This window comes from Neoarthrinium moseri (genome assembly GCF_022829205.1).
Source record: "Neoarthrinium moseri strain CBS 164.80 chromosome Unknown scaffold23_Wmoseri_CBS_16480, whole genome shotgun sequence".
NCBI classification, from domain to species: domain Eukaryota; kingdom Fungi; phylum Ascomycota; class Sordariomycetes; order Amphisphaeriales; family Apiosporaceae; genus Neoarthrinium; species Neoarthrinium moseri.
Window position 1 is genome coordinate 467542 of NW_026055137.1, and position 15923 is coordinate 483464.

The 15923-nt window shown below is 56.1% G+C and overlaps 6 protein-coding genes across 6 annotated transcripts; 2 read left to right on the top strand and 4 right to left on the bottom strand.

Moving 5' to 3' along the window:
* Positions 1–237: 237 nt before the first annotated feature.
* On the bottom strand, positions 238–1214 carry JN550_006629 (uncharacterized protein; the record flags this gene model as incomplete). Its single annotated transcript, XM_049318389.1, has 3 exons — positions 238–936; positions 1018–1031; positions 1124–1214. 3 exons carry the CDS (start codon positions 1212–1214, stop codon positions 238–240), a joined length of 804 nt encoding a protein of 267 aa, XP_049171517.1.
* Positions 1215–2985: 1771 nt separating this feature from the next.
* JN550_006630 (uncharacterized protein) lies at positions 2986–3837 on the top strand (the record flags this gene model as incomplete). The annotated part of the gene is made up of 2 exons (XM_049318390.1): positions 2986–3252; positions 3463–3837. 2 exons carry the CDS (start codon positions 2986–2988, stop codon positions 3835–3837), a joined length of 642 nt encoding a protein of 213 aa, XP_049171518.1.
* Positions 3838–4688: 851 nt separating this feature from the next.
* On the bottom strand, positions 4689–6400 carry JN550_006631 (uncharacterized protein; the record flags this gene model as incomplete). Its single annotated transcript, XM_049318391.1, has 2 exons — positions 4689–5607; positions 5670–6400. The coding sequence occupies 2 exons, from the start codon at positions 6398–6400 to the stop codon at positions 4689–4691; spliced, it is 1650 nt and encodes a 549-aa protein (XP_049171519.1).
* A 1490-nt stretch (positions 6401–7890) lies between these two features.
* On the bottom strand, positions 7891–8693 carry JN550_006632 (uncharacterized protein; the record flags this gene model as incomplete). The annotated part of the gene is made up of 4 exons (XM_049318392.1): positions 7891–8165; positions 8225–8341; positions 8401–8514; positions 8594–8693. 4 exons carry the CDS (start codon positions 8691–8693, stop codon positions 7891–7893), a joined length of 606 nt encoding a protein of 201 aa, XP_049171520.1.
* Positions 8694–9880: 1187 nt separating this feature from the next.
* On the top strand, positions 9881–12008 carry JN550_006633 (uncharacterized protein; the record flags this gene model as incomplete). The annotated part of the gene is made up of 5 exons (XM_049318393.1): positions 9881–9884; positions 10061–10120; positions 10213–10254; positions 10311–10694; positions 10753–12008. 5 exons carry the CDS (start codon positions 9881–9883, stop codon positions 12006–12008), a joined length of 1746 nt encoding a protein of 581 aa, XP_049171521.1.
* Positions 12009–13597: 1589 nt separating this feature from the next.
* Positions 13598–15507, bottom strand: JN550_006634 (uncharacterized protein; the record flags this gene model as incomplete). The annotated part of the gene is made up of 2 exons (XM_049318394.1): positions 13598–15368; positions 15455–15507. 2 exons carry the CDS (start codon positions 15505–15507, stop codon positions 13598–13600), a joined length of 1824 nt encoding a protein of 607 aa, XP_049171522.1.
* Positions 15508–15923: the final 416 nt, after the last annotated feature.

Genomic DNA, 15923 nt, shown 5'->3' on the forward strand with positions numbered 1-15923 from the left:
TCCCACACATGGTATACTGGCCTATCCTTTTCTGGCACCGCCCTGCTGTTGATCGTTCTCGTCCGACTGCGCCTGTGACTCGAGAGATTGTATGAGAGCGTCCATACCGGCATCCCCAGGAGGCGCAGGGGCGGGAAGAGCAGGCGCCCGATCTGGATCGGGATAGGACGAGACGGAGGAACCATGTGCGTCTCTCGCTGTCGTTGTCAACGGATCCGTCGCTGAACCGCGGCTGTCCTACTGCGGCGGTTGCATGCCCGGATATGTGGTGTACATGTTGTCCATCTCTCCATACATGGGTGGCTGGCCGTACGGCTGCTGGCCTGGCTGGACCTGGTTGTACATGGGCTGGGCGTTACGGTAGTCCTGGTCAGGTGCGCCCATGGCATGACCGCCCATGTCGTAGCCAGCAGCAGCCATGGCGTGGTTCGGCGGCGGCATGTTGTGCTGGCCGGCCATCTGGGGTTGCGCCGGGGTCGGCACGCCACCGGGCGCGGGCTGCGACTGGGCGGGATTTGTGCGCTTCGCGTGGCTCGCCTCCTCGCGCGGTACGATGTCAATGAGGAAGTCAAACATGTCACTCTTGGCAAGGGCACTAGCGATGTCGGAGCGTTGCAGAGTGCGGCGCTTGTTCTCCTCGGCGTGGATCCAGGCACGCATGGTGAGCTCGGTGATGAAGATGTCGCACCCCTTGGCGAACAGGATGGGGGCCTCGGCCGAGATCATCTTGACCTCGGGGTCGGCCTTCATGACCTTCTTGATGCGGGCGAGGGGCAGCTGGTGCAGCTTGTAGTCGTGGGAGTCGGATTCAAGGTGGTTGATGGTCTGCTGCCAGTACGTCGTCAGGATGTCCTTGTACTGTCCGTGCAGGCCTTGGTGGACGTTGGCCCAGGGCCCCGTGTAGAGCTCGGCGGGGGCAAAGCCCGAGTTTGCGAGCTGGAGAGCAGAACAGTTAGTTTAGAGACGAGCGGACGGGGATCAATCGAAGCCAAGAATTCTTCTCGGGAGAGGACTCACTGCCGCGCTGGCCCCTAGAAGAGTGAAAGTTAGCGACGTCGCACAGCACAAGAGTCAGGCGCGCGGCCACTTGACCGCATTGGACGCGGGTTGCATGTAGACGTACCGTAGTGACCGCCGTGTGTGGTGTCATAGACGGCATTCTGGCCGCGCGATCCTTGCGGATGGGTCGACGAGGGCTGATTGTGCGGATCCATGGTTGGCTATGCGACAAGATGCTGGCCGGTCGCAAACAGGAACGATTGGCAGAGGGAAGGGGAAGGGAAGTATGTGGTTTGTCTGTGGAGGAAGCCGAACCGGGGGGAGGGGCGGGCGCGCTTTTCGGGGCAGGCAGCTGACAGGCGGCGGGACGAAAATAACAAAGTCGGCGCAATGCAATGCAATGCAGTCGCGACGGCGGGTTTCCGGTGGACGGGCGAGGGTATCACAGCTTGGGGGTGAGATTGCGGACCAAACTTATTGTTTACAGCTGGAAGCTGTGCTGTGTTTGCGCGTGGGCGACGACAACAAATGATGTAAGGTAACGAAGGGAGCTTCTGGCTAGTTGAGAGGCGCTGCCCGCGATTGAGGTGGATGATTGGCCCGAGCTGGGGGGTTTGCAGAAGAGGTGCGAGGGCGAATCAAGCCCCGAGCGGTGTGCGGGTGTGTGTGTGTGTGGTCTCGTCTCGTCTCGTCTCGTCTTTGGTCTGTCTCTCGGCTCTCCTAGACAATCCCGTCTGCCTACTTACTACCTTGAGCGGCACCGGCCGGCTGTGCTAGTGCTATCCTTGGCCTTGGTCCTTGGTGCCTTGGTTGGTGCTCCTGTGGAGACAGAGAGCTGGGCTGCTGGGGGCTGGGACGGGACCTGCTTTGCTGGAGGCTGGAGAAGGCGACGAGTCAGTGGTGCGCTTCCGTGAGCGTCGAGTCAAGATGGCTCGTCTGCCTGTACCACAACGGTCTGCTGTTTCTGACTGGGTGGAATGGACTGTGGGCGAGTGTGGTGAGGGTGCGGATTTGATTCGGTCGTCCACCTCGGGGTGGGAAAAATCCGGGGAAGGGCTGGCTGCTGGGAACGTTGCGTTGCGGATCGTGCCGCCAAGCTTTGATTCGGCTGTGGTCTTGGGGGTGGTAGTTTCGGTCGGTTCGTTCTTCTCGTTCGCTACGGCTGTACGGACACACAAGACTACACTTCAAAGTGGCAAAGAGGAGAGACGGATCGTCGCAAGTCACAACAAGGAAGAACCACGTATATTTGAGGATTGGGACCCAAGAGACGAGGACACCCAGTTGGGCGGCTTGCCAATGACGTGGTTCTCACAGCCCTTGGCCAAGGTATATACATAGTCTGGACGTCCAGCACCGGATCTCGTAAACCGTAGAATCGGTGTAGGGCTGCCCTCTGCATGAGGTAGACAGACACACACCTGCGCCGCGATGCCTGCTCTCTGCTTATCATGCGACGGCCTGGCTTTTTACTGTAAAGGGACTGATGAATGCGCTGGCAATGTGGTTGGGCATCACTTGACGACAGGGGTGGCCTTCTTTCTGCTTGCCCTCCTAGCGTGCATCTGCAGGCGCAGGCGCGGGTGCAGACGACTCTTGGGGTCCGAGGCCATCGGTGAAGGCGACACCAATCAAGTCAGATGCAGGGCCGCTGCCTTGGCCTTGGATGGATGGAATGGATGGATGTGATATTGATGTGATGCCCGCTGTCTGAAAGCTGTGGCGCCTACAGATGGCAGGTGTGTGGCTGTGCGCTGTGCGTCAGGCCCCGAAACTGTCAGACTGTTGTACACTGGGCAACGCTAAGGTGAAAGTGGTCGTCTGCACCACGCTACCGCCTTCCTACTCTGCCCCCGTCCCGCAACCTGCTCCATTTGCAGCCCCATAGAAACATTTTCTGCCACCCTCCAGGTAATTTTTCTTTCTGCAACCAAGCCGGCCCGCCAACTCCCATCTTCACCCTCACGATATCCTGCTCCCCTGACCATGGCGGAAGCGGATGCAGTGGTCGACCTCACCGACGGCGATGTAGAGAGGCTGCTGAAGGAGGCCGAGGCCAGATTGTCGGCCAAGGCAAGCAGCCAGAATGGCAAGAGCTTGACCATTCCCTCCAACATGGAGGTGAAGCAGGCTGGGACCCAACCCACACCCGATGCCACGACCGCACCCGCAGCCGACGACTCCAAGGCCAAGGCTGAAGAGCTGTCGGTCCGTGTCCCGAAGCCCCGTCTTTCCAACAAGGAGTTCGTGCAGGTATGTCTACTTTTCTTCCCCTTTGCCTGCCACGGCACGCTTTCATGATTCAAGTAAATCCCAATTTTTATTGAAGCGGCAAATAACTCCCGTCATGGGTAATGTTGCTGCGCCAGAATGATAGATTTATCATAGTTACTATGACTAGCACCCATCACTGCGTCTTCTGTCTGCAACCTTTCCGTCCGCGCGGTGCTAACCAAGCAATAGCAAACCAAGGCCTCTGCTGGATCCGCTTGGTACAATCTGCCCAAGACAGATCTGACCCCGGGACTGGCGCGGGACTTGAAGCTCCTGAAGATGAGGAACGTGTTGGACCCCAAGCGCTTCTACAAGAAGGACTCGTCCAAGGCTTCGGTCCCCGAGTTCTCCCAGGTCGGCACCATCGTCGAGGGCCCCACCGAGTACTTCAGTGCCAGGATGACCAAGAAGGAGAGGAAGCGCACCCTCCTCGAGGAGGTCATGGAGACCGAGGCCTCGAACCGCAAGTTCAAGAGCAAGTATGGCGAGATCCAGGCTGCCAAGACCAGCGGCAAGAAGGGTTACTACAAGAAGATGACGCAGAAGAGGTACGGCAAGAAGTAAAAGTCACTGCCGAGGCTCGGCAAATTGCCACGTCGAGTATACTTTCGTCAGGACTCGGTCGTCTTGACTTGATTCGTCAAGTAAGCTCTTGCCCAAACAACAGCAGTGCGGACGCTCATAAGCCTGTTGGCTTACTGTCGCAAGCTGTTCGTCGCGGACACAGGCTTGGAAGTCTTGGAAACTTGACTTCGTAGACCATAGCAGCTTTTGTTGCATCCTTCATCGCTCTGGCCTCGGAGAAGACTATTGAGCTTGAAAGAGGTCGCTGCCACCCTCATGTCGCCCTGGAGGGCACATTGCAGTTATGGCACTAATGGTCAGACTGGGGAACAATTATTTGGGGCGAGGAAGCAAGGATATTCATCTGGAAGGTGTGAAGGGCCTGCTATCCTGTAAGGGATCTACTAGGACAAATATATCAACACACTACTGATTGAATCAACTGGTGGCATTTCCCGTACTGAGTAAGCCAAGCTACGATTCCGTCATTCAGCCTCTGTTCTTGGATTTGTAAATCATGATGTGATGATACGCCTCATACTGGCTGGCACCACAGTGCTCTGCCACATTGGACGAGCCTGCAAACCGTACAACCTCAGCCCTACAAACGTGCGAAAGGGTTCTGTACCTTTATACTGACTGACACCCGCCTCAGGCTGTATCAGGTTGGTTCAATCTGACTGTTTCGGGAAACGTTATACGATCAAAGAAGACGCTTGACTCTGAACAGAACGCATTCAAGCTGTTCTAAAGCTATCTAAACATCATCTCCGGTGCAAGTATGCTATCACTGAGAGAATTCCTCAGCTTTACTTTCGGTAGATTAGCAACTTCGTAGATACAGCAGTGTCTCAATCTTGCGAAATCTGGAGCTCCCATCCTGGGGGGCTCCAGTTATTGCCAGGCCAGTATTGACCTATTACCTTTACCGAAATGACCTCTCCCGCTGCACCAGGAATTCGTACGGATTGGTTTAGAGGCTCACATGGGTCGTACTCGCGGCCGATTTGCAAGCCCCAATCGACCTGCTGCTCAACTTGGTCATACGTCACACACATCTGGCTTTCTTCTGAATTCGAGCCTAAGTCGAAGTTCAGGGAGCAGATGATCCTGAACTCTTGCTGCAAGTGGAAGCGCCAGTTCGCGGAATCCCAGGCATCTTTCGGGGAGGCTATCGGAGAGGACCGCAAAAATACTTCCGGTGAGAGGGTGACGTAGACCGTGAACATGCGGCGGATGAGTGGTCGTGGGATGTGCATGGGTATCTGCCCTGTGCCATAAGGGAAATTCGAGTATGTGCCAGGACCCCTGATCACATGAAAGGATTCTGCAGCGTCGTGGACGTATAAAGAGTCCCTGGGTACACTTCTGCTGGCTTCAGGGCTTCCCCTGATGAAAAGCCCGGGGCCGATTTGACGCAGACGGATTGCAATAGCACTATCCCAGAATAGGGTATTGTGTACGGCGAAAATAGAAGGGAGCTTAGGCTTTAACTTGGTGTAAGTTGTGTACGTGTCCTCATGTTCGTGATACAGAGGTAACATATAATGGCGATAACTTGAGATCGCTGGCCCGCCTCGAGCGTTTTTCAAAGCCACCGGGGCTAGTAGAGCTCTTGGGAGTTTGATCCCATTGTTTGTGATGCCAATCTCGCCTAGAAATGTCGACTCCGTAACTACGAGGTTTCGGCACGTATGGAACTCAGAAGGCGAAGAAGCGAGCAGGCCTGTGCAAACCACCACGGCTTGTTCTGACGGGAGCGTGGGGCGGCTGCATATATAAGTAAACTGCCTTTCACGTGGTGGAGGATGGGTCAGGGCGCAAAGGCTTACCTCCAGGCAAATATGCTCAAGTCGTTGGTCATCTTAATGATCTCCTCCTGCAGTCGGACGAAGGATCTTTCTCTTTCCCCGTAAATCAGTGCCATATTGACGCCGAAGATACCAAGGAGGGAATAAGCCATGTCCTCAACCCGGGTTGTTTGCCTAGTCGATGCCCAAGACATTCGGCGGCCAACAGGGACGTCCGCCAGGTCCTGAGTACCTGTCAGAATCCCCTCGTTGACGCCGGTTGCCTCAGATAGAAGAGTGGAGAATTCAGCCTTGGTGCCTCGATACGTCCATTGGGCGTCGTAGAACTCAATCTTGGGAGGTGCAATCAGCTCCTGTAGCGTCCAGCCTCGAGACGACCAGCGGCAGCCGGACAGCTTCTCGGCAAAGGATTCAGTCTCCGTGAGGTCTTTTAGATAGACGTAGCAGATAGCCGACTCGTGATACCAGTTGAACATGGAGTTGATAGCCTCTGTGAGTTCGGCGCTGCTCGACTTGTCAATGCAGCAGGTGTCGATCCAGGCATGCTTATAACCCTGAGCGAGTGCCAATTTGCAAGTGTCCTGAATCTTCGAAAACGCTTTTCGTCTCCTGAGAGCATCTGGGACCCCTTCCTTGATGTCTTGGAATGTGACTTCTTCATCCTCCCACGTGTGTGACAAAATAGCATACGGAGGCACAGCCCCATCGTTGAACTCCTTGAGCTCAAAGGTTGATGTGTTGAGAAGTCTCATAGTATGAAATAAGGTCGGAATGAACTTGAAAGGAGGTTCTATGGATGTTCTTGTTGAGCACCCGCGTATTTGCCAACGCGGAATTCGTGTTCAACGGGAGCTGAAGTTCGCGGGGTGCGACGAGGCTGTACTAACATTTCTTCTAATTGGTGTAGCTGCTTTTGAAGATCACTCACGTGCTTCTGGCGCGGCTGTAGAAAGCAACTCATGCAATAACGAAGTCGGGAACCTTCAGATTCTGCAGCCTTCTTGCATAGCATGTATTCAGTATCTAAGCTAACACTCGTGAGATGAAGCGCCTCTGTGCCGGAATCCTGCAAGGGTGCACTGTTGAAGAGTACCATGGAAAAGATTTAAATACTTTGAAACATTGCCAGTTCTCCTCCGGATACATGAACAAGACATCTGGTATAGCCAGACTTGATAATGTCAGCCGTTCCACTTGCCACGTTCTGTGCAGTACGTGACTGGTTGCCAGATTGGATCTAGGAAAGCTTGGTTTGACCCAACCCTAATTGTACGCGTGACTGTCATTCTAGTATGACAATCTACGGAAAATTACAATAGTTGGTTGGGCCATGTTCTACAGATTAATGGTACTTCGTGTTACACCGTGCGCTTGACTCCACGTCTGGCATCGTACACGCGATGAGGCCCATTTGGGGGCTCGGGAGCATCTCCCCCTACACCCTCTTGCTAGAGCGTCGATGCATAATGGCACCGAGGATGCTGCAATATGTTGAAGGGAAGAAAAAAGACCATAGCCGAAGACGACTTCGAAACTTGGTTTGGTATACCAGCTATGCCCTAGAGCAACGATGTTGAAGACATCACACTTTAAGAGCCTTCTGTCAGAGCCCGCCGTGGTCCATAAAATGACATAGGTATGGGTTCAATTCGTATCTAATCCCGTCAAGTAGCGTTCCGCCTTGCGGTCGGCTCAGGGTGTTCTCAAGATTAATACGTAGATAGTGATAATGCTATATTCCCTAGTTCCACCTCTTGTGGCCTGTCCTGCTGGAAATGTTTGTCCTCCCGTATACACAAGTGACATGTTGATCGAAAGGTGTTCCAAGAAAGTAGTAGGCAGCGCCTCCCGGATGCATTAGTAGAACATTTTGTTTTACATTGGTATTGTGCTGTTGTACAAAGAGCTGCCCTCGGCTCTCTCAAGGGTATCATACCAGTACGGGGTTGATATACCAAGCCCCGCAATACAGAAACGACAGTGTACTGAGATTCTATCGAACTCGAACTCGACGAAGTCGAGCTTTGCAGAACACAAGTATAAATCAACCGGTGAAGACGATTCGCACAGGGCCCTTGGGCGATATGTGTTGCAGTCGTGGAGTTCGGCCCATGTGCTGTTGCAATGGCGTATATCAGCCGACTCGTGTATGGTGCGTTCAGAGTTCGATCAGTCCATTTGAGTTCTGTAGCCACGGAACCCGTTCATAACCTGAAGCCATTTGGTAAGAGTTGCAGACACCTTATTTAACTTTGGGCTTCCCCTGTTGCTCGGCTTTCAGGGCTGCGATGCTGTCATCAATAATGGCGATCTCAGCATCGAGTCGCAGGATCTTCTCCTCCAGAAGTTGCTCGTAATCCTTATCGGAGAGCGGCTTCAGCGGACTCCATTTGGACGCCAACAGGCTGGTCTTTTTCTCTTTGGGCTCTCTGCTCTGGAGCTTCTGCGACAGGAAGGTAGCTCCGCCGCCAAGTGCCGAGAAGAAGAAAATGCCAGGTAAAATATTCCTTGGGCCACCTGTGGAAAGCAAGTATAAGTGTTTCGCGTCTGTTGACTCGAGCGCAGACGTTACTCACGGACCAGACCTCCTATCATGCCCGAGACACCACCGGCAACTGCACTGGCGGAGACTTTGTCCATAGGTACCAGGTTCTCCTCGCCGCCCCAGGCGTGGTGCAGTAGACTTCGAGAAGCTGATGGCGTGTCAGTTCTGGAATCAAGCGGGGTTGATGGAAGACAAAAACAAGCTCACCTATGAAACTCGAGCCTAGGGCAAACCACTGAAGGCCAGAGAAAACTGCGAATAGGGCAGGCGGGGCCGACCTCATGATGCCGGAGCCGAGTCCGACCACGGATCCCATGGCACCTTTGGAGAGAAGAACGAGTTAGCAAGGAAGTGTATGGAGCATTTGTGTGAGACAGCAGCAGAGATTTGAACGACTTACCGGTCAGGGCACCGGTCTGCAAGGACTTGGCTGCAATTTCTTTGAGCTCGGCGGAGCTGGGAGGAGGCCGCTGGGGCGGCGTAGTGGTTGCTGTAGCCATGCTAGGGAATGACTCTAAAACGCCCTCCGATGGCTGTCGAGGTCACCGTAGGCACTTATGTATGGACGTATGTATGTATGTATGTATGTGATATATCAGATAGTGTTGGGGATGGGAGGATTTTTGATAGACGGATTAGGTAAGCGGCCAGCCAAGGTCTCAAGGTCATGTATGCCCCTGGTTGATGTCCTGCTTTCGGCAGCCAATCAGCTTTACTGAGGAAGGAAGTTAGAGGGGCCGACGCGAAATCTAATGCAAGATGATGAGATTGCGTAAATCGTTGGTTCCGCTGCTTGTGTGCTGCATGCCGGCGACGAGTGACGAGGGATGATGACTCCCGAGTGGTTTGACTTGACTTGGCTTGACACAAGACTCACTTAGAGGCGGGTGGCCTGACAAGGTTTAGCCTGCCCCACCTGCAATTGGCCAGTGCCCGTCGACTTTGGGCGTCCTGGTCGAGCCCTTTTCCACTTATTTTCTCCCATCCGCAGCGGTGGGCTGGCCCCCCGACTGGCCGACTGGCCGACTGGCGGCCTAGAGAGCCATCGCCCAGCAGCACCCCACCAGCGTCACCACCAAGCACCGCCGGGGGACACGGGCAGACGGGGCAACGGTGGGCAGAGAGACACCCGTGGACAGAGGGACAGCCAGAGGGAGGCCTGCCATTCGCTACACACCCAAATCTTTTTTTTTTTCTGCCAGGCCACCACCCACCACCACCGCACCACAAGCACCACAAGCACCACCGCCGCCGGCTGCCCCAGCAAAGAAAACTTTCCAGATTCTGCCGGTCTGTCGCCCCTTGTCGCAGGCCACCTGTGATTTTTTCCACAAAACTGCAATTGACTGCACCCCGTCTCTGTCCTCTCGGAGATACCCTGATATCGACTGCCAACTCGCTCCAGACGATTGGCTTCGATTTTTTCTCCCTCTCCTCGCGGCCGGCTCACTCGTCCTTGTCCTTGTCCTACCTTTCTCCTCCCACCCCCCAGGTTTCTCACTGTAGGACCTAAAAGCCTCGCCTCGCCCCTCCCCTCGCCCCTCACATCCCATCCCGTCCCATCCCATCCTATCGAAGGACCACCGCACAGTACCTCACCCCAGGTACTCACCTTCGATCCTCGCCCACTCGACCAACGCGCAGCGATTCTGTACATCGTCGCGCGTCCCCTGCCAATACCGCAATCATGGGTAAGTCCAGTCCTCAACCATCTCAGCCTCGTCGTCTTGATTTGATATACACCCGTACCTCTCGAGGTCGACGTCGTCGGATGATTTCCAAACGCGCATCTGCGCCGAGACATACATGCCTGCTTGCCTGCTTGTGTCCGCAGCCAGAATACCCTGCTAACGCCAGCGTCCCACAGCTCCCAAGAAGAAAGAACAGCAGCAGAAGATGTCCCTCGGGGCCTTCTTGAACGACGACAGTTAGTATCCCACCCCCTCGCTGCTTGCTACCTGCCGACCCATCTTGGCGCGGCATATAACCATGTCCCGAGAGGCTGACCATGTTGCGCAGATTTCGGCGGTTCCTGGGCCGACGAGGTCGAGGATGTCATCGGTGAGTCGCTCCACCCCTTGAGAATGCCCGAATGGACTGCTAACCTTCCCCGTCAGGCTCCCAGCCGCTGCCTCCCGCACCCCATGAGCGTCGCACTGGCACCTTTGGCTTCTCCAGCTACGGCGGAGGAAGTGGCTTTGGCGGCGACCGTGACCGAGGCTACCCTGCTCGCGACTCCTTCCCCACCGAGCTTCCCACCAGACCCCCCTACACCGCTCACCTGGGCAACCTCTCCTACGAGGCCACCACCGAGACCGTGACCGACTTCCTCGCCGACTGCGATGTCACCAGTGTCCGCATCATCGAGGACAAGATCGAGCAGCGCCCGAAGGGATTCGCCTATGCCGAGTTCGCCGACGTCGAAGGCTTGAAGAGAGCTCTGGAGCTCGACGGAGAGACCTTCCAGGGACGTAACATCAGAATTAGAATCGCTGATCCTCGTGAGTGACCTCGCCTCTGCCCAAACCCCTCCTCCCTCGTTTACTGACCAGCTTGCAGCCAAGGGTGGTGACCGTGGCGACCGCGGCGATATTGCCCGCGACCTGTCCAGCTGGGAGCGAAAGGGTCCGTTGACCGGGGACCCACCCCGTAGCGACAGACGAGACTTCGGCGAGCGCCGTGGCCCCCCTCGCGATGGCCCTGTTGACGATGGCAAGGTCCGAGACTTTGGCAACTGGGAGCGCAGGGGTCCTCTGTCCCCCATTCCTCAAGCCGAACGCTCTGGCTCCCGAGACAGCAGCCGGCCCGAGGGCAGACGTAACGACTCCTTCCGTGGTGGTGAGCGCCCCGACCGACGCACCTCCCCTGCTACCTGGGGCGAGGGCCGGCCCGAGGGTTCGCGACCTCCTCGTGAGCATTCTGAGCGTCCCGACCGCCCTGACCGTCCTGAGCGGGCCCCCACTGCCGCTGAGCTCGACAACCAGTGGCGTAGCAACATGAAGCCCGACAGGGCCACTCCTGACCAGTCCCGAAACGGCAGCGAGGCACCGCCGTCGCCGGCTGGATCGGCCGCCGCCCCTGTCGGTCGTCCCAGACTGAACCTGCAGAAGCGTACAGTGTCGGAGGCTCCAGGTGTCACTTCGCCTCCTCCTGCCTCGGCGACTGACTCCAAGGCCAACCCCTTCGGCGCTGCCCGTCCTATTGATACGGCTGCCAAGGAGCGCGAGATTGCTGAGAAGAAAGAGCAACTCGCCAAGGAGAAGAAGGAAGCCGACGAGAAGGCCAAGGAGGAGCGCCGCCTGGCTAAGGAGGCTGCCGCGAAGGAGGCCGCCGAGGCCGCCGCCGCCGCAGAGGCTGAGGCCGAGGCCGAGAAGGAGAAGGCCAAGGAGGAGCCTGCGTCGACACCCGCAGAGTCAGCTGAGAATACCGAGGCACAGACTGGAGCGTCCGATGAACAGAAGATCCCTACGAGACCTCGGGAACAAGTACAGAATCCCAAGGCTAGAGCCACCGAGAGTGGCAACTGGAGGACCGCGTCCGGAGAGGGACGCTCTGCACGCGGAGGTTACCAGAGCGCACCTCGAGGAGGACGCGGCGACTCGCGCGGCGAACGTGGACGTGGTCGAGGTGGTGCTTCCCGCTTCGAGGGTGGCCGACCCCCCCGTGCCAACGGCGGCCCTCCTGCCGCTCCCGGAGCACAGCCGGCATCCCCCGCTGCCACACCTGCCTCTCCCGCTGCTGAGGAGAGTGCCGACCCCGAGGGCTGGACCACCGTGCCTTCCAAGGGCCGACGCAACCCGACGACTCGCGCATAGTTTGTCGTGTCGTCGTAGTTGCGCATGTACAACACAGGTCGGGTTGCTGGCTGCACATGCTCGTTCGTGAGCAATCACGGTGTGGTTGATGGGCCTGGCGAGCCTCGGAGCAGCCGTTCTGGAGCAAGAATACGAAACTTCCCTCTGCTTTTTTCTCTCGTCGTTTTCTCCGCCCTGTGACAACAATCACGCTTCTTCTTAACGGCATCATGTCACATGCAAAGGCGCACCTCTCTTCTTTTTCATCCACATAGACTTTGGAAGACGACTTCTTGGTTTCATGTTCTCTTTCTGCAGCTGAGAAAAAATGAAATTCACGACGGAAACGGAACATTGGACTCGACGGCCTGGATGGGAAAAAAGAACCAAAAGGGGGGAGTGTGTGCATGCGTCCTTTTCCTCTCCTTTCTTCTACAGCGCGACGACCTAGCCCCCAAAAGTTTTCACACATGCAGTTAGGAGTTCTGGGAACCCGGGGGGCCTTTGAGGGAAGATCTTTTCGTTTAGATCTTTTGATACGATTCGTCTTTTTGGCCCTACGAAAGCACGTCAGAACCATGAGAGAGCAAGCAGCATGATGAATGAGGCGGAGAGAAATCCCACTACGGAATAGACTTTTTACGGTACAGGAAAATGAATGCATACGCTTTCTATGAACCTTTCTTCATACACTGACGCGTCTCCTGTTCCCATTGTTGCCGCGTGAGAACTCGTATGTCTGGTGATACCCTGACTGCCTGCTATCCATCCACCCCAGGTGCTTCATTCGCCGTGATATTCCAGCACGGGTGATGAGTTTGCACAAAAGTGAACATGTACCTCCCTCGGTGAATTTAGTGGCCTCATTCCCTGTTTTCATTTCAGGCTGCATGCCTGCCTTTTGCAACCGACCATATCCACACCCTCGAAAGCCTCGAAGTAATGAAATTCAAATATTTACAACATCGATGACGTACATGTAAGCATACATCCAAAGGGAGCCAAGGATCCATTCCACATCCTGTACCATGCTTCCTCCCAACCTCTTCGAAGTGCTGAATTGCATGTGCTCTTGGCCTTGCTCCCCGCGACTCGCTGCGTGACAACGCCAACGCCGATACCGCGGCTCCGCGAACCCGCCGGCCCCCAACGCGCACTTGGCAAGTCTCCTGCCGTTATAATGATGGACGAGGTTGACGGCGCTCGGGTTGTTGCAGCCACGGGAGCCCTGGCTTGAACTACTCGCTCCGCCGGTTCATGGCAGGCAGGATATTCTTGTCGAGCTGGGATGCTTTGAGAATCACGACGTGGCAACCGGGGGTCGCTTTTCTTATACATGTAGTATTTGGTATAGGATCTGGCTCATGCGCTACGGTTCTACGTGGCGCAGTGGATACGGTGCATGCAGTTGGATTGCCTCATAAGTCATCGTAGAACAGCAGCAAAGGTGGTCTCTCAATATCGTTCATCATTCCAGGCATAGCCAGAGTCTATAAGGCCACGCTATCTCAAATCATCCTATTTCATTTTTTCTTTTTTCTCTCAGAGCCGCCCAGTGGCTGGCTACCTTTGTGCAGATCTTCGAAGCTTCCCCATCTAGATCTATACATCTATAAAAAGACCTCCAGGTTGATCTCCAGCGTACTGACGGGACGGTTCAGGTCGAACTTTTCTAGCACGGTAGGGTGCAGGATGCCGACCTCGCCTATCCTGGTAGCCTTGCCGCCTAGTCTCAAGTAGATGGCAGCCGCCCTGCCCTGGAAGAAGGTCTCCTCGTCAATGGGCTCCAGCCAGTAGCCGTCGCGCTGGGTGTGGTCTTGGGCTACTTGGAAGTCGAGGCTCTTGCTGCTCTTGAGGCCCTCCTCATGCGTCAGGAAGCCCTGGCGCAGCATCAGCATGACACGGTCAAGGAGACCGTGGACCTCCTCGAATCCACTCGTCTTGCCGTACCAGGCGGCGCTGAAGTGGCGCTCGTTGCGAGCCTTGCGCTCGGCGGTCTCGTCCTTGAAGACGACATCCGAGGTCTCAAAGACTCTGATTGGCACGCTGTGCTTCTTGTTCTCACGGATGGTCTTCAGCAGACCGGGCAGAAGCGACGTCCGTACGATCTGGTACTCGGACGTCTTGGGGTTCTCCAGCTTGACGGCCGTCTTGCCGTCATCCTTTCGGTTCAGCCAGGCAAAGTTCTCGTCGTGGCTGCACAGGATTAGGGGCATGACCTCGGACCAGCCTGCCATACCGCACTCCAGACGGATGATATCGCCCAACTTGTTGATGGTCAGAGGTGAACCGACGGTCCTGTTGACCGACATGCGAGGAAGTTTGTTGAAACCGTAGGCAATGCCGAGATCCTCCATGATGTCGCAACGTTGGAGAATGTCAGCTCTTGTGGGCGGGATGGAAACTTCTACGGTATCCTTCTTGGACGAAGGCTTGGCGGACAAGGACATCTTGGCAAGAAGCTTGGAGATACTTTCGGGGGTCTCGTTGATGCCGAGGCAGGCGTTCAAATAGTCGATTTCCACCTCGGTGGTCCGGGAGGACAGGTTGGGTGTGGTCCGGGTCTGCGAGTTGTGCTCCGAGATGATCTTGACGGGCTCGATTGTGAAGGGCTCCTCACAGTAGACGGAGAACATGGTCACCATCATGTTCAGGACAATGTCGAGCTTGGTGGCATCGGTGGCGGTGCACTCAATGAAGACGTTCTTGCTGTTGAGGGTGATCTTGGAGTGCTCGCCGTTGATGATGGGCGGCAGGGAGCAGACGGTCCTGTTGGCGTCGTAGATGACGGGGTAGACGGGGCTGTCCTTGATGATGTGCAGATACCTCCCCAGATGCCTGTCCTTCTCGTAGAACTGCATCAGCTCCTCGGCGTTCATCTTCTTGGTCTGGTTGAGAGGGGTGAACTCGATGTCACGGGGTGGCAGGGCCTCGTATGTGAAGGGGCCCTTGACGGTATCGAGGTCGTGGGTTCCAATGGCGACGAGGGTGCGCTGGCGGGCCAGGTTCTGGTGCAGCTTGTCCTGCAGGGCAATGAAGGACTCGTATTTCTTCTGGGTGAAGTTGACGTTGCGCAGGATGGCGCCGGCGACCAGGGGACGGATCTTGGTGGTGTCCGGGGACACGGTGATGGTCTGGAGGCCGGCGGCGGGGGGCTCGACGAGCTTGAAGTTGGGGGTGGCCTGCTTGCCGCGGAAGATGTTGAGCATCAGGGCGATGCCCTCGAAGCACAGCATGTCGTAGCGGTTGGCGGGGATCTCGATCTTGAGCTGGGGCGGCTCCTGGACGCCGTTGACAATGGGGCGGTCATCGTTCTCGGTGTCCTCGTCCAGCTCGATGCCGAACTCGAAGCAGAGCTCCTCGAACTCCTGGGTGGTATACCTGGGGGGGAAAGCGAGGCACGGGTTAGTGGCGGGGTGAACGGTGTGGGATGCGGCGGGGGGGGAGGTGTAGAGACGGGGGCGCACTTTTGACCGAGAGCCTCGAAGAGGTCGTACTTGTCGACGGCAATGGTAGGCATGTTGTCGGCGACGGCCCCAGAGGCTCGGGAGAGGTGTGGTAGGCGTTGGGGAGAGTCGAGGTGCTTGGAGATGGAAATCCGTCCTTGTCCTTGTCGGGGCTGGCCTGAGTCACAGAAATTTGGCTGCGCTCGTCAAATGTTTGGAGGAGGGACCGGCAACCAAAAAAAAACGACCCCACGTTGAATCGAGCCCAATACATGCACTTAACGGGGCGCCTAGAAGCTTGCCTACCGAAGAAGTAATTCCTCGTCGTCTGCTCGTCAGTCAACCACTGAACAATACTCGTCTCAATACTCTGGTATGGGCCAGAAGACCTACCTGCCATGCAGCTGACCTACGTCCATGTTGCAAATTGACTTGGAGGGAGAAAGGCTACATGACTGCCAGGAACACTCGCAGTCGATCGAAATGACGA